We start from the raw sequence: 18,640 nt of genomic DNA on the forward strand, positions 1-18,640 counted from the left end.
TGGTCAATTAACTGTGAGCATTGCAAATGATTTGGTATAGGCACTAGTATAGGCTCTGATACAAGGAAACAAAGATGAACACATAGAATACATAGCAACCAGTGAGAGCGAGGGTGCAAGCACTAGCAGAGTGTAATAGAAAAACTTAAGCCTGCACAGAATGTACAATGTGAAAGTTTAAAATTCTGATAACTTTTCCCATGAATGCTATCAACAACTATACTATCAACAACTCATACAATATATTGGAGCTAACACAAACACTATAGACTGAAAAAGAAATTGACAATGTCCATGCATTTGGCCTTGGCTCCAGACTCCTGGAATTCAATATTTTTAAAGAAATGCAAAGTACTGTACTAGTAGCCCGAGTGCTCAGTGTAACTGGAAAAGAAGCTTGGACACTGCCAAGATGCAAGAGAAACTAAAATCAGTAGAGAGCATTCCACTCTAAGTGATGCTACTACCATATGTTATTGTCTGACAATCATCATGTCCCTAGGACACATCAGATACTTGAAATAATGAAATGCTTAAAAAAAATTAGGTAATGATATTTTATATACACAGTTTAAAAATAACAAAGGTAAAATTTCGTATAAACCAATAATGCATGAACGATTGCATAAATCTGCATATGTAATATTACATTCACTAAATTACTTACCATCTCCTCCACAGTGAAAAACCCAGAGGCTGTTCGACCACCTTCAATATAGGTAATATCATGGTCAAATAACTCTAGGAACTCGTCAGATTCATCAGCCTGCTCCTCTCTATGAGTACGTCCTTGGGCTCCCAAGTAATTTCGCAGGTTAACAGCATGGATGGCCGAACATGCTTTTTTATCCAGCTGTCAAGCAGAAGAGATGCCAAATTAACATTGCTTACAAAATTTATTTCTTATGTATTGTAAAGTACTGTATACAAATGAAGATAATTACAGTTTGTATTTGAATGTAAAGAAAAATTAGGGCTGCTACAATTTTGAAGTTTCTACATGCTTAGTGAAATAATGTAAGAAAAAACAGCTTTTAGTGCAAATAACAAGCCTTTTCAAAGCAAGACAAGATCCTGTCTCATTCTATTGGACAGGATTGTGCCATCAGGGCAGGATGATATTCTGCACTGGAGCAACATGATCTTCCCAATTGTTTTTATTGGGTCATATTGGTGCTAAAGGCACTGGAGAAAACACTCATTCCAGCATGGAGTGACCTCACACAGTTCAAACACTGAAATCTCTTCCATAGCCAACTTGGCATAACCAATAACACACTTGTTAACCTGGTTGTCACTTATGACAGCACCCACACCAGCATGTAGAAATCATGGTTAGGCACTGGTAAATGTTTCACCACGTGTGTGTACCAACCAAGTGTGAAATGTGGTGTTTGTGTTCATTTACATATTCTGTTCTCTTAACATGTTTACTTTGTGATTATTCAATTTGATTCACTCTGGGATCAAGTGTAAATGTGTTTAGGTTTAGTTATGGTGCTAAAGGCATTCACTTCGGTGGTCTGTGCAATTATTGTTTTAACCTGCACTCTGAAAATGATTATTTTGGCAATTTACAACAGGACTGAGCCTCAAAATGTTTAAGTTTGATGATGGCACCGTGTGTACTTGCTTCTGTCTTGGGTACATTTTTTTGTAACCTAATCTTTACAAAATATTAAATAAATGTTAAATATTAAATAATCCAAAGACTGAACAGGCATGTTTACATTACTCTTCCTTGCAGCCCTTTAACTGCATCTCTTCTCATCCAAGTCTTCTTAACTACAACTTAAATTGTTCCAGCCAATTTTTGTCTCTGCTTTACTCTACTCTCACTTTCAAAAAATTATTATTATATTAATAACACATCCCAAGTAATTAGACTAATCAACCACCTCTCCATTAATTTTAGTTTCAGTTTCATTTGATATAGTTAACCTATACTTTCTTCCACGTTCACTTTTAGTAGTATTCTCATGAACATTATTATCTAACTAAATTCTTCTAGTGACCCTTCTCTCTTCAGCGTGTCCTCTTACAAATTACGGCTGAATTGGCTGTTGCCCGTATGGCCGAATATGGATATAATTTGAAAATTAAAATTTTGAAAATAAATTTTGGATTTTTTTTTTTCCAAAACAGTAAGTTAAGAGTCCTCTGGTAGGTTAGGTGGGCAAGAAATTCTTTAAGTTTCAAAACTCAATTAACATTTTTCATGACAAGTTTCCTCTCCTAACCTTTCCGAGTAAGCCAGAAGACTCGGACAGAAAGCGGGACAATACATCACTTCCGTGAGCCGATTTTATTTAAAATTATGTTCATTTTTGGTCATAGCGCGCATACGAGCGAAAAGCAACGTTATTTTTAAGAGGACGGGTTGCTCTCTTAGCCTTACACACTGAACATCCATGGAAACATTAGGCATCTTTAACCTATAAATTATACAAACTATAATTGCAATAATTTGTCAGCAAAAGTATGAAGCCAATGAAGAGCAGTCATTGCTGTACTACTGGGGAAAAAATGTGCTTTATAATCTCCTTACTGTTGATTTTTCACCAATCCAGAAAAATATCTTCCACTCTAGATTTTGTGATTCATCCATAGAAGTCTTAAGGATGATGTAGCAGTCTCCTCCATAGAATTTGCCAAACACAGATTCATCAATCTGGTTTGGAAGAAAATTTTCAATTTCCCAAATGGTGAGTCCTGGAATCCGACCAACATCTGGGTCAAAGAACTCGTGATAGTTAAGAGGTGGGCGTTCCAAAGCTTCATCCCAACGCTTCTGGCTGCAATAAAGCAAAATTAAATTAAATAAAAATGTGCAAACTTTTTCAATACTTGGCACATATGTATCGGTAAGGGGTGACATACTTAAGTATGCAAATGAAAGTAAGTATAACAAAAGGGATTGGGTGTTAAATATATCTATAAAAACAATGTGTACAAATTTATTAAGTTTAGTTTCAGAAAAGACCTGGTCATATATTAGTTTGGAAATAAGAGTTGTTGACTTATGGAACAAATAACTGAGTAATACAATTGACGAGAGATTTTAGAATTGTTTCAAGCGAAGGTTAAACACACACAAGTTTGGTTGTATATCAATATGAGCTTCCTTCCATGAACCAGTAAGCCTTCTGCAGTTTCCTTTATTCTTATGTTTAATACTTCAACCACTTGAGCTGAAGCAAATAACCTCCACAATGTATGGATCCGGAATTTCATAACAAACCTCCCTTCATGTCAAAGCCATGTCAACATAGCACATGACATGCTACATGCCTGTAGCTTAGCAGAACCTAGCACAAGTACAAAGTAAGTCTCTCACCCAACCAAGTAGAACCCAAATGCAATACTAAAACTAAACTTCTATTTACATCACTACCATCTTCAGGTCGCACTTTGTGGCCAAATTCCAAGGCACTATCTGAGGTGAGGAAGAACTAAGGATGTCCACCATAAGGAGGAAACAGCAGCATAATTGATGATAACTGTGGGAAGCAGCCAATTGTGGCCAAACAGTGCACCAGTAAAGTTACTGAAATCATGGCTGAAGTTTGCTAAAATAAATTACAGTATACACACAAATCAACTGGCAAATGTGATCAAAAAGAGCATTATAAAGCATTAACCCAACATTGGACCATGAAATAAATAGAAAAGTCAACCAGGTTACTCAAAACACACTGCCTAAGAATATCTGGTGTTTCAGATAGGGGCACCAGTCAAGTGTGGATGTGTTGGCCTCACTGGAATCCTGGGTGACAAGCAGGTTCAAGTGCCATGAACCATGAATGTTGCAGTAAGAGAAAGTAGCAAGATTGCATTTTAGATATTGGAATAACATTAGTGAAGTATTCACTCGTGCTCAATCTTTAAACATGAGGGAATTTGTATGACCCTCTAAGCTATCCTGGCAGGGTTTTCCCTCAGTATGTGAAGTTTTATGGTTCCCTTAGTTCTGCAGCCTCACTGACAAGAGAATAAAATCATGAGTCATGAAGGTCTTGAGATGGTTAGACCTACCTGTCGTGAAGGTACTGGCCCCGAGGTGCCAGTACATATACTCTGGAGAGTCACTGTAGGGAAGGGAACTACCAGGGGAAAGTACCAAGCCATTAGACTACAGTATATAGCACTTGGAAAAGGTCAGGATGATTATTGGGGAAGGGAGGGGGGGGGCACAAGGGTGGTAGTGTCCAACCACTTGGATGGACGGGGATTGAACGCCAACCTGCATGAAGCGAGACCGTCACTACCGTCCAGCCCAAGTGGTTGGGTAGTCACTGAAGGGAGCCACTTCAGACAAGAGCAAAACTCTTCATTGTTTATTTTACTACTAATACCCATATACATAAAATTCTTCGGTGATTATGCATATTGGCTGTATTTATCTCTTGTACAGTACTATATGTTGTAATATTAGAACATTTATGTCCTGGAATTAAGTCACTTGAACCATGATTTATATTGCATATAATACACTAAAAATGTAGTTTATTTATTTGAAAATCTTTATTTTCCATACTTTATATGGAAAATACTTCAATATTCAAAATATAATTAAAATTGTTTTAGATATGCAAAATGACTTTTCCAAGGCATCAACTCCTCACATTTTATTTTGAAAAGTAGGGCCAAAATGGTGTAAATGAACAAATGCTGGCTTTGTTAAGTATAAATTTTCTGTACTTCATATCTATTTGGAGAGTGGAAGATGTTGTTTGCATATTAATCAAAGTAATTATTCAGATTTGTCCCCGAGCAGTATAAATGTTGTCTTTGCCATGCCAGTGCCACATTCCAGGGCTTTTTAACCATGTGACAAATACAGTGTTAAGAACAATTCTTTTTGGGCATTTTCAGGCTATAAGTATGCGTGTGAGTGCTATACTAAATATTTGTATGGATTGAATTGGACTTCCTACCAATTGCAAAATTATTTGTAACTAGATATGAAACCAAAATACTGTACATTTTTAAGGAAACTTTAGGATACCAAAAACAAAAACAAAAAAGCAAAATACATTAGCTTCAGTTATTTCAATAAATAATGCTGCTACATTCTACAATTATTAGCCCAATTTTGTTTCAACTCTTTATTCAGAGTATTAACCAACAAAACAACATACGTTTTAACCTCCTGGCTGCGTTCCTCAGTCATCTTGTCTTTTTGTTTCTGCTTCTCTTCATCTTTAGCGATCTCTTTCATGCCCTTTAGGATTTTTTCTTGCTTGTCATCTTGTTGGTCCTTTTGGTCTTTGCGGAACTGACGTAGTCTCTTCTTTCGAGCAATTGGGTCTTTTGGTGTGCCTGAAGCAAATTCATATACAATCTTCCATATATTCATTAGTAACTATCATATGGCCTTATCATAAAGTATACCTTGAATTTTATTTATTCTATATTTTTCTTATTTCATTAACAATTAATCTTTATCTAGTTTTTTTAATGTTGACTCTTTCCTTTAATTATTAGTCAATGAAATCCTTGTATTTGTCATCAACCACTGAATCACGTTAGAAAGCACCCAAAATTTCTTAGAAATTCATAACCAATTATTTGCATTTTTCTTTTTAACTTTCCAAAAGCAATTCCTTAGGCTGTATGTATTCACCTAAAGAAATCCTTTATACATTTACAAGTACACCTGCTTTACACATGCAAAGATAAATGTAATGAACAAGATATTAACAAGTGCTTTACTCTGTTGGTCAGTGTAATACCTGCATAGATACAAATGATCAGTAACTTAATTTGCAATGTGATTCTACATGTAATCCAATCTTTCGAGTCTTTCAGCCTTGGTGCTCTACTTCGCTACTAACCTTGCTGTTGTGCCAGAGTGGCAGCAAGTTGTGCAGCCTGGGCCCCAGCATTTCTTAACTGGGCTTGCAGGGAAAAGTCAATGTTGTAGAAGGCAATACCCGAACCTTGAGCCATCCCACGAGGCTTTGGAGGCCAAACCATTTCTGGGTTGTCGGCGAGCTCCAACTGATCCAGAGTTTCGCTGATGAAGTGGATGGCTTCTGGTAATGTCACTAGGCGGTTGCTATTTAGTATCAATTTCTTAAGGTTGGGGCATCTGTTAGAAGAAATTTTAATTGTCATTTATTACAAAATTAAATCTTTGTCACTCGTACACATTTTTGTTTTAAGATAAATCAAAATCTTGTTAAAATTAAAATCATTCTTTTGGCACATTATTCTTGATGTAAGTTATTGTAAACTTATTGACATGATAAATCACAAACCAAGTACAGTATACTAGGTTGACACGTGAATGCGATACAGTACAAAGCTTGGAAAACTAAGATTTTTTTAAACAGCCTTGCCCAATGTATCACAATTTGTTATAAATCATCAATAATGGTGCTAGGATTACACTGCAATAAGCTCATGGAAGATGATCAGATCTAGTTTTTCAGTTTTGTTTTTAGAAAGGGTATTTTACTTTTGTTCTATATCCCAAACCCATTTTCTAATGTTACGATAAAGGGAAACAATACTGTATTTATAAAAAGATATATCAATACAGTACTGTATTTTAAATTAATTGTTCATTTTTTTATTGTTTTGAAATTTATGTACAGATAAAAATTTAAGATTATTTGCTCTGATTAATTTTACAGCTGACCACAGTGGAAGTGTCTCAAGACTCAGAGCAGCAACTCAAAGGTTGACAAAATACCGGTTCAGCTCAGTTTTGCACAGGGCCATAAGGAATATATTTCCATGAAGAAGCAAAAGTCGACTGTATAAATCCCAAATCATTTGTGGATTACATCAAATTACGACTGAAGCATGATGGTTATATACCCTACCTGCACAGTCCTTCTGGAATCATCTCGAGGCGGTTGTGAGCAGCTGAGAAAACTTCTAAACCAACAATTTTGCCAATACCCGATGGAATTCCTTCAAAATCAAGCTTGTTTTCATTTACCATAAGTCGGCGAAGACTCTCTAATTTACATATTTGTGAAGGCAAAGCAGTGAGTTCATTACGACACATATTCAAAACCTCAATTTTGGTCCAGTTTTCTGATGGGGGAAAAAAATAAAATTTACTATATTAAAGTGAACTACAACAAAATTTTTAAGAATGGGCATCATAGAGCAATTGATGATACTTCATTGTAACAAACACCCACTACTGTATATCATTACCCGTCTGAAGCATCAAGTGTGATTACCCAAGTGTAGTTACAGGATGAGAGCTAAACTTGTGGTGTCCGGCCTTCCTAGTTCTTTGTAATATAACTCTCTGAAACTAATGACAGTTTAGGCATCTACACCTCACTTTACTTATTCCAATTGTCTACCACTCTGTTTGCAAAAGAGAACTTTCTTATATTTTTTGGTACTTTTGTTTCCTTGGCCTGAACCTATGACCTTTTGTTCTTGAAGCTGCAGGTTTCACAAATTTCTCTTTGCCAATTTTTTAAGATTCATGTTACAATCTTGTATGGAGTTATCATATCCTTTCTTTTTCTTCCGTCTTATAGATTTAGCATACCTAACACCTCTAGCCTCTCACCGTAGTTCATGTTTTTCGGTTCCAAAAGCCAACGGTGGTGTGTAGGACTGACGAGTTGCATGTCTTTGCACCTTTTAAGTTTACCGATGCTCTTTAAGATATGGACACAATGCAACTGCTGCATATTTCAATTTTGGACTCAAAAGTTGTGAACAATTTCTTTGGCATTTCTCCATCTAAATATTTAAAAGTAATTCTGAAATTGGAAAGCAAAGTACCTGTATAGGCTCTTCACACATTGTCCTTTATGTAGTCTTCTGGTAACCATTTACTATCTAACCCCCCCCCCCCCCCCCACAGATCAATCTTTTCTCCAATTCCACATTCCGTAACATGTCATTTATTCACAGTCTATTTACCAGTCTATTTACCAACTTTTCTTGGGTTGTCGAGTATTATTTCTCTTACTTTTAGTCGTTCCTTTACCCCAAGAGCAATGCCTCTATCTTTTCTAATTTTTCTGTCAGGTCTCCAAATAACGTATTCTCTGGATTATCACCTCATTAACGTCATGTTCTTTCCTCCTTTGCCCTTTACTCCCCCCTTCCTCTATAAATTTTGTTGGTTTGCTCTTTTGTACCATTTTACAGACTCACTGATACCTATCACCTTGTAGAAAAAAAAATCATTCTTACCTTCACGTTTTGCTTCATTAAGGTTCATAATTTCAGAATTTATGCTATATCATGAATATTTATGTATATCCTTGTTTAAGTATGTATTAGTAATACATATTCTCTCTCATTGCATACATAACTCAATTTGCAACCAATGTAATTTATTACTAGGACAATTTCAACTCTGCCATTCTAAAGGTCTATTCTCACAGTACCTTTCAGTTTACTCACAGTTAATATTCTATAACCGTTTCTCATTCTCACTTTCATCATTACAAAATGCATACAAGTCACATTTGCCACCTTTAGTCTTTCAAACTTGAATTTCACACACAAATACCTTGAACTGCAATACAAGAAGTTAGTCATCACCACATACCACTAGTTATTGACAAATTCCTTCCCTCCCTTATTTTCTTTCACTCCTGTTCTTACTACATTTACTACATTCCACTCTCCATTTCCATTATCTATCTCACAAACCCAGAACACCAAGCTTCATTCCTTAAAAACATTCACCACTTCTAGCTCCTCTGTTGGCATATTATGTAAGAATCAGTTTTGTTTCAAAACTACCAGGGAAAACAATAAATCCTTAGTAAAAGTAAGTTATTATTAACTACTTCTATAGTCTCTAAGTATAAACAAAGAGTGAGACTCGGTATAAACTAATAGTTACATACAGTAATGAGCATTTACTATATTAAGATATCACCTCCCTGGAAACACAAACCGAAACTGTATCCATTTTCCGCTTGTTACAACTTGTAATAAAGTTGTTACATCTTAATGTGTTTGTGACGTATTAGAACGTTGTTACAACTTGCTATATTGGTTGTTATAACTGGTTAGGCGGTGTTAAAACTTGTTCGAATGTTGTACCAACGTCGTAGTTTCGGTGTGTGTTTGGCGGGCTGTCATTTGCCCCTCAGCCAAAGTACAGTCGAGCTTAAATAATAGCTGCCAAGCTACAAATGAAATGTGATCCCTGTCAATCAGTTCATGAAGAATTATCTTTATAAAATAATTTACTTACCAATAGCCGAGCCTATTTCGGTGATGGCATTATCAGACATGTTCAGTCGCTTCAAGTTAACAAGCGTAAAAAAGCAATCTGGAATCTTAGCAAGGTTGTTGTGCGACAGATCAACATCTGCCAAATTTGTGAGACCCTCCAAACTTGCAGGAAGATTGGAAGGGGATCTCTGTGTGGCACGCATATGCAGTGTTTGAAGGGCAACTAAGGATGGCAGTTGTCTGTGGGAGAGAAAATTTCAAAATGTTACATAAAGGTTTTAAGGACGTGTTAAAAAGTATACCAAATGTTTCTCTTTACAGTATTTTGCAATTTTTATAGAGACTTCGTCTGGAATGGTAGCGCGCACACATTGACAGACACATGGAGCTATACAATTTTCAACCCGTTCTTGCAAATTTAATAAGTCAATATTGACTTATTAAATATGTGCATAGGTGACATACTTAACAATGGTTTCCCTTGAAAAGCTTCATAGAAAACACCGACCTTACCTAACCTACTTAGTATGTTAAGATAAGCATCTTATTGCTTCGTAATTACAATTATTACCTAACCTATACCTATAATAGGTTAAGTAACAATTGTAATTACGAAGCTATAAGATGCTTATTTTAACATACTAAGTAGGTTAGGTAAGGTCGGTGTTTTCTACGAAGCTTTTCAAGGGAAACTATTATGTTTAGTATGTCACCTATGCACACAACTAATAAGTCAATATTGACTTATTAAATTTGCGAGAACGGGTTGACAATTTTACCTTTAATAACTACCATTGTCAACTAATACTAGGAAAGTCAGGTAGGTTGTCTGAAGAAATAACTGATATTATTTGTCAAGATTAAATTAAGTGAGCCAGTTACCTTACTGTGCAATTGATCCTCAACAAGAGAGTACAGAAAATGTAAATTCAAACCTGCATTGCAGTACATGATTTTCAACATCAAAATTCGAATGGAATGAGGATAAGATTTCCTGCATGCAAGTTTACATGTGAGGATTGCCCAACTTATTATTTTCGAGTGACAATTTAATCATAAACTGACCTTGTGACTCCTCTATTATTATTATTACTGTATTATTATTTGTTTTACAATTTTCTAGGTTATATTCTTGAATCATAATGCCTTTACATTTTGCACTTTATGAACAGTATTGTATATTCAGGCAGATAGTTTGAGAGAGCAGTGAAAAAATAGTGGACTTTTGATGGTCTCTAAAAGAATCTCTTTTTCCACAAAATCAAATTCACTTTGAAACCGTTTTGTAAAAACATATTTTATGTGCAGATTGAGAACAGACTGCACAATGAAGAAAATAGTTACTTTGTGTGATCGGAATGATCGTTTCTAGACCTTCTAGTGCATCTGATCTTTGATATATTTAGTCATACAGTACTATACAGTAATGTTTTATCAATGCATCTGACAAAGCACACATTTGCATATACAATGGAACTCAAGGCTGTATATCTTGTCACAAAAACAATTTCACTCTGGAAACCATGATTATCCAGACCACAGGGAGCCTAAATAATCAAGGGGGGCGCAATCAACTGAACTAACTGAAAAATAAGGTAAATTCAACGAGAAAAACAACTTCTCAGCAGAATCATTCAGCTGCTTCTGAAGGTATGATTCCTTATGGCCTTAAGAAAGATCAAACACTGGCATTAGTATCATGTAGTTTTCAAGCATCCCTCAGGGGTCATTTCAAGTGTTAGAAATCATAGAAAGTACTCAGAGTGCATCTCCATAGTCTCCCGAGACTGATGGATGCCTACTACTACTCAGTCCAGAATACAATCATTAGAGGTCATTTCATAAAACTCAAAGCCTTTCTGAACTCTTGGGCATCATGGGTGACTGCCAATGAGGACTATCAGTTCGCCTGTCTGGGTGGCTGGCAGCCAACTCCAATGATGACAAATCGAAAGCACCTCTTAATTCCCTGATCTAACAGCCACCACACACAACCTGATGCCAAGAATTGACTCGTGCACACTGAGAAAGACGATCAATAAAGGAAGAATTGGAAGCCGTCAAAAGACCATGCTCAGCAAGATACTTTTCTTACTGACTTGAAGCTTTATTTCAGAGTTTCAAGTATAGTTTACACGAATATGAATGTAATTATCTATACAGTATAGTCAGTGGCAGCTCGTGGGAATACAGAATGGGGAGACTGCATCACAATGCCAGATATAGCGCAGATAAATCCTACACTATCGTACAGCATGAAGCCTCCATTTTCGTCTCCTTTTAATGAAAATTTTTTAAATTCATTACAAATATATTGAAAATAACAGACTATCATGACATTTGTTAGTTGTTTATTATTCTAGTGTGAGGTTGGTTAAGTCATACACCTGGCAGTGTGTATCTGGGGAAGACTGCAGTTCACCAGCTCTTATGAGTGACCACCACTGAGTATAGTCAATGTCTAATCTGTCCAGAAAATACACATTTTATCATATATATAAATCTTATAATCCCAACATACTCACCTGAACTGAAAATGTGTTAATGGATTGTTATTAAGGACTAGTGTCTGTAAATGAACCAATCGCCGTATCTGGGGTGGGAAAGTTTCCAAACGATTGTCACCAACATCGAGATACAAGAGGTCCGTGCAGTTCACAAACACTTGTGCTGGAATTTCCTCAATACTGAAACAAAAATATGATTAACCTATAAGTTTAGTGATACACTCAACTCTAAAATCTATATAATACTTCACTTTCCATATGAAATACAGTAGATGGATCAAACAAGCAGTCCCTCCTCTCACTAATATGATCATCTTTCATAGTACTAGTCATTCAGTATTACCTGTATTCACTGTACTTATTAATACTTTGTGAACAGTATTTCTGAAATCTATTCCCCCCCCCCCCAGGGCAAAATATTTCAGATGCAATCTATGAAAACAAAAATTATGAAAAACTGAACAACACAGTGTACAAAGCAGACTGCATTTGATAAAATTTATAGACCGAAAATCTCACAAGCATAGGTCTTACTATAATCAGACTTGGGCACTCTCTCAATTTAAACTGGGATACAGTATTCTTATAATGAACAACTGTCATGAACAGAAAAATTTATTTTCCCCATTTGATCTTCAGTTAATATACTGCACCATTTACCAGGAATGTAACTCGCATGTTAAATAAAGAACCACTGTGCAGGATACTCAATATCTTAATGAAAAGACTATCACATTCTTTTGTAAAAAAGTTCATAAAATAAACACTTACCAATTGTCAGAGAGGTTTAGCACCAAGAGAGACTTTGCCTCCTCTAAGCCTTCTGGAATTTCACTTAAATTGTTGTGCGAGAAATCTAAAGTTGTTAAATCGTCCATCTCAAAAAGATCACTAGGAATGCCAGATTTCTTCAGCTTGTTGTGCCGGACATTAAGAGAACGGAGGCATGGCAAGGATGTTATTGCACCATAAAGTTTTTCTATGTTATTGTTTTTTAAAGATAGATGCTCCTGAAATATGAAAACATAAGACTATGATGACCCTAAAAAAAACAGAATTGTTAAAAATACATACTTAATACAAAACTAATCACTACAAAACTTAAGATCTTTATAAATTAATATCAAGTAGACAAGTTAATCACAACATACGTACTTAAGCTAGTTTTTACTATCATGAATCTGAATCACTTTATTCATATGCAGTATATACTGTACTGTACAGTACTTGGTTCGGCTAGATACTAAATTACCCGACAATGTAAATCCTAATGTAAATACAGTAATACCAACACAATCTCCACCAAATGAATACATGTGTATCTCTGCTTGATGAATCAAGCAAATCCTGTGATAAACAAAATAAAAAAACTTACAAAATCAGATAAAGATTCTAAAAAACTGCAAACACTCTCTGAACACACTACAGAGTATCCTTTATTGTGGAATTTACAATACCCTGCTTTGGCAGAGGGGAAGGAAGGGAAGGAAACCTTTTACCTGATTTCCCTCTATGTTCACTTTGTCTCCTCAAAATTGCACCCAACCACTTGGGCTGGACAGTAGAGCGATGGTCTCACCTTGTGAAGGTTGGCATTCAATCCACCAACTGTCCAAGTGATTGGGCAGCATTCCTCCCCCCCCCACAATCTCATCCCAAATCCTTATCCCTTCCAAAGTGCTATATAGTTGTGATGGCCTGATACTTTCTCCTGATAAAAAATTCCCCAAATGCATCTTATTTGTCTTACATGATCATCAATTAAATACAACTGTGTTCAATCTTGTGTGTGTTCTCAGGGAAGTGGAAACAAGGGTCAATTCTAAATACTGTACACTGTCATCCACACTTCCATGGAAATAAACATTCCATTCACCTGGGCTGTTTGGGTCTCAAACCGTGGACCCCACAGGTATGAGGCTGAAGCTCTATCGACACAGCCCAGTCAATAGAGCTTCAGCCTCACACTCATGGAGTCCACGGTTCGAGACCCAAAGAGCCCAGGTGAATGGAATCTAAATACTGTATATATTAAATGTACCAATTTATGAAAATATAAATACTGCAAATAAAATAGGTTTACCGACATATTTTAAATAAATATCAATCGTGTCGAACTCCACTAACCAATTTTTGTAGTTTACTAATTTCTTCAGGCACCATGTCTATCCCGGTGTTATTGGCTCGAAGCCAACGGAGACTTGACATCTCCTTAATGCTCCGAGGAATGCCAGTGTTCTGCAAGTAATAAAATCATAATACACCAAGACCGAGTACAGTATAGTCTACTTCAAATATAAGATTTAACCATACACAGTAATACTCTACATTTCTAAACTATTCCAGTTCTAAGAAAAAAGTTAACCCATTTTTATAATCAGCATTACTGACCTTTAGTCATTTAAAACATAAGACATTTTGTGATTACATCTTTGGCCAAATACCGTACAGTACTTGAAAAGGCCAAAATTTTTATTAAATGGTAAATACATTGTATTTAAACAAATGCACAATCCATTTAGACAGAAAACATTTGCAAAGACTGATAAAAAAAAAATTGGGGATACAGGTACAGTGCTGGTATTTTATAATATGACCATCTTCAGAAGGACTTTTGGAGAATGTTCAACACCAGGAGACAAAAATAATTCCAGAACCAAGTCAACTCTCATACCAAGAACGGTTTAGGCCTCAGGGCTAACAACAAACCAAGCATGACAAGGCAGACATCATGGAAACCTTAAATATACTTAACAATTTAGAGGATGTTTATCTAGACAATTTCTTCAAAGGGTTAGATGTAACACAAACAAGGAGCAAACAAACACAGCATGCCACAATGCAGGAATAAAAACAGGAGATGCTTTTTCACCCACAGGGTTATAAAGCCATGGAACCACCAACCTGCAAAACCCTTAAATACCAAAACTTAAATTTTAAAATCCAGCTTGAAAAATCATCAGGACAAATGGGGGGAGGGAGATCTTTGACAAGCTGCCGACTTCTTGTCCTCATTGAGGCCACTAGTGTGTTAGTGGCCCTCAGGGAAATTCAAAAGTAAAAAATGGTTTCACAGCCTCCTCCTGACCCGGATATCTCTGGCAGTTCATCGAGTCCAAAACTCCTCTACTTGTATGCTTTATCCTGAGCCAAGTGATGCAGATTCGGATTTATCAGTGACATTCTAAAAGGCTTTTTATCCGACACCACCAGAGTAGCTCTCATTCTGTAACTACACTTAGGTAATTACATCACATATGTCATAGGGTATTTCACTTTAAACAACTTTTTGCAATTTGACCATAGCTACATATAGCAACAGAAGGATTAAGGTGGATTTCAACTTATTTTAATTGTGAGCAAAGCGAGTATTTGTCGTGGGTTTTGGCCTAAAGTCAATCATATTATTATTACAGTAATGTAGTGTTCAGTGTACACTAATTATTGTACAACTACCATGTATACTGGAACTGATATGGACAATAGTGTAACATGGAATATTGGAGTAACATCACATAGTTAACACTTTGCATATTTCAACACTGAATTTGTCCTTTCACTTGGGCTGAACGGTAGAGCAATGGTCTCGCTTCATGCAGGTCGGCGTTCAATTCCTGACCGTCCAAGTGGTTAGGCACCATTCCTCCTCCCATCCCATCCCAAATCCTTATCTTGACCCCGGGGACTGGTCAAGTCGTATACTGCAATTTCGGATACTGGGCTAGAAACAACTTCGTTCACTGAGAATTTTGTACATACAAACCATTCCGTTCGTATATGCGCTGGTTTGTGTCCTTCCAAGCGCTATATAGTCATAATGGCTTGGCGTTTTCCCCTGAGAGTTCCCCATTCAACACAATATTCATCATACAAATATTGCAATTTATATAGCAATAAAAGTTTATTATTACATTACTGTACAGTATTGACAAAAATTGTCCTTTTGTAACTCAGGCTATCTTACTTTATCTAGAGCTAACTCTGAATACAAACTTGGAAACAATGAATATATTTCAGGTATTTTATCATTACCAATAGTGTTGTATCACTTAATGCAAATATGTAGTTACAATTATTTTGTAATGGTTAAATTTTCACAAAATCTTGTTCGTAATGTTGACATGTGACCCTGCTTTTGTTAAAACTTTATACTATACTGTGTTTAGTGTGATCGAGATCCCCATACAAGCTTAACTGCTGAAGTTAGTTCAGCTCATTTATTATGCACCCCATACCCATCCTGCGGGCAGTAGTGGAAAGGTTTACAGAGGTTCATAATGAACTCGGGGACTGAATCCCAAAATTCATTTAACTAAACAAGTTACAGTCTTGATAAGCTAGTTATAAAATTTAATGTACTGTATATTTACTGTACTGTACAGTATTTATATGTACTGTACATATTTAATGTACAACCCGAAATGCTGAGCTTACTAGTGGTTGTACAAGATTGTAAATACTATGCTATGTATTCTCACAAACCCAATGTACCTTCTTGTATATAAATAAATAAATAAATAAAAATAAATAAAAGTATGAGCTCAGTTATTTAAAGCCCGCTGAACCATGTATTTGGGTTATCCTGCCAAAATTGCATCCGGATAATTTTCTGCCAAAAGTTCATATGTGGACAGAAATCCAGATAACCGGAGATTAAACCTCGATAAAAGCCAAACGTATATGAACACACTCTGACTTCCTGTCCCCCGACATAGTTAATTTATTACAAAAATAAAGCAATCCCAAGCCAACCTAACATACCAAATAATAGTTGAACCTCACCATACAAAACTTTACATAACCTCATGAATGTCAGGGAAAGTGGGCTTTTGAAACCTCTTGAAAATAACTCTACCCTCGTCTCATCTTACGTAGTTTCCCAAGATTGCCGAGATGCAACCTTAAGAACAAATGTGATTCTGCAGATTCGACTACATAACAGACTCGCAATCATGTCATTATTGGCTCAATGGCATATCAGGCTTACCTTGAAGTCATTTCTGGTCAAGTCTATGCCCCGGACGAAGGGCAGTACAGTGCCTGCAGCAGCCATGACCCTCCTGCAGGATGTTGCAGCAGGGGCTGCACCTGTCACCACGACACACCCACGGCTAACACGGCTCCAGCGACCACCACAGCACGTCAACACTTCTGGCTACTAAAACCATAAGCGAATGGCTCACCAACGCCAATTTCACGTAAGATAAATAAAATAATATCTTGTTTATACAAAATATAGAGAATTTATCTTGTTTATACAAAATATAGAGGATTTTATTATAGTGATTATTTTCTTAGTATATATCTGTATATTTTATATAGCCGATATATAATTACGCACAACATTTCTGTTGGCTATATAATTGTCAGATGGCAGGTCCCACACTTGATCTAGGCCAACGACTATTCTTCTCCATGAAGCAACCCGCAACAGTTGACTAACTCCCGGTTATCTGTACACAGAGAAATAACATTATCGTGATGTATCAATGAACAAATCCACAGGAGTGATTGCCCTGTTATCAGTGATTTCAGACCAAATGGTATGATGTACTTTGAGCTATGGAACTACTTCATACACTCTTGATTCACTTGAACTCCAAACCTTTCCAGATATTCTACAAAAAAAGGCGAGAGTCCACAAATGTCCACAAATGTGGTGATCTCCCAGATGTTAACAACTACAGACCCATATCAATCCTGCCTAACTTGTCAAAAATATTTGAAAAACTAATCTACATGCAGCTTTACTCTTATCTAGCCAAACACAATATACTTAGCTCTTGTCAATATGGCTTCAGACCCAAAAAAGCACTAACGATGCACTTATTAGTATGATTAACTTGATTCATGCAGCTCTTGATAAAAATGAGTTCCCTGTTGGGGTATTTGTGGACCTGCGTAAGGCTTTTGACACTGTCAACCACCAAAACCTTCTTCTTAAATTACATCATTATGGAGTCAGAGGACACTCCCTGCAATACCTCAAATCTTACCTTACTGACAGGCTCCAGTATGTTTCTGTGAATAATTCAATTTCTCCCACCCTACCCATCAACATCGGTGTTCCTCAGGGCAGCATACTTGGCCCTCTCCTCTTTCTCATCTACATTAGTGACCTTCCAAATGCCTCCCAACACCTCAACCCAATTCTATTTGCTGACGACACAACCTTCATTTACTCCAGTCCTGACCCCCTTGCTCTAAATGCCACAGTAAATACTGAAATAAAGTCCATCTTTGGCTAACTGCCAACAAACTCACCCTTAACATTGACAAAACTTTCTATATTCTGTTTGGCAATAAATCCTCTAATCAAATAAATCTCAGAATAAACAATTCCCAAATTTGTAACAAATTAGATGTAATAATATTATTAAAATAATAATAATACAGCTGATGCCATCTGTCCACATAAGAACACTATCAACTGGCAGGTCAACAGTGGCCATAAGATACAGCTTACGCCATCTGTTGACATCAAATTACACTTATAACAAATTACCCTACAAAATACAACTAATGCCATCTTTTGCTTTTTCAACGCACTATAAATAGCCAAACAGCAACCCATAAGGCGGGTTGTTGTGCTCGGGTAAGAGGTTCCAAGCCCCGCCCACAGATGGGTATAGTGTGCATAATAAAAAAAATGATGGCATATCATTGGTAGAAACTCTTTGTTGACATTCACACAACAGCCAATCACAGGAAGGGAACATCCACTTAGTAAATCATCTTAGTTCAGCCCACCAGTCCTGCTTATGAAATTCTGCTTTAACTTTAATTTACCCCAAAAAGTGAAGTGTTAATTATTTAAAGTGATAATTAAATATTGCAGGATGTTATATAAAAATGGGTTGGCTACCTAACTTGTGACATTATTGGGGGTTGCCTTGACACAAATAATGATACACTGCTCTGCCCTCTTATTCGAGTAAATTATTCAGTTAGAT

At 36.3% G+C, this 18,640-nt stretch overlaps 1 protein-coding gene across 1 annotated transcript in view; it reads right to left on the bottom strand.

The window, feature by feature from the left end:
- fliI (FLII actin remodeling protein) overlaps positions 1–16,848 on the bottom strand; it is a 37,619-nt gene extending 20,771 nt beyond the window's left edge. The window contains exons 1-10 of the mRNA XM_069309876.1: positions 16,675–16,848; positions 13,815–13,925; positions 12,459–12,697; positions 11,706–11,867; positions 9,200–9,420; positions 6,834–7,050; positions 5,838–6,094; positions 5,142–5,322; positions 2,549–2,795; positions 668–853 (exon numbers count right to left, since the gene is read on the bottom strand). Coding sequence (XP_069165977.1) covers positions 668–853; positions 2,549–2,795; positions 5,142–5,322; positions 5,838–6,094; positions 6,834–7,050; positions 9,200–9,420; positions 11,706–11,867; positions 12,459–12,697; positions 13,815–13,925; positions 16,675–16,740 — 1,887 coding nt within the window. The 5' untranslated portion in view covers positions 16,741–16,848. The remainder of the gene's footprint in view (positions 1–667; positions 854–2,548; positions 2,796–5,141; positions 5,323–5,837; positions 6,095–6,833; positions 7,051–9,199; positions 9,421–11,705; positions 11,868–12,458; positions 12,698–13,814; positions 13,926–16,674) is intronic.
- Between the last annotated feature and the right edge of the window lie 1,792 nt (positions 16,849–18,640).

Source organism: Procambarus clarkii, chromosome 66 (assembly GCF_040958095.1).
Source record: "Procambarus clarkii isolate CNS0578487 chromosome 66, FALCON_Pclarkii_2.0, whole genome shotgun sequence".
NCBI classification, from domain to species: Eukaryota; Metazoa; Arthropoda; class Malacostraca; order Decapoda; family Cambaridae; genus Procambarus; species Procambarus clarkii.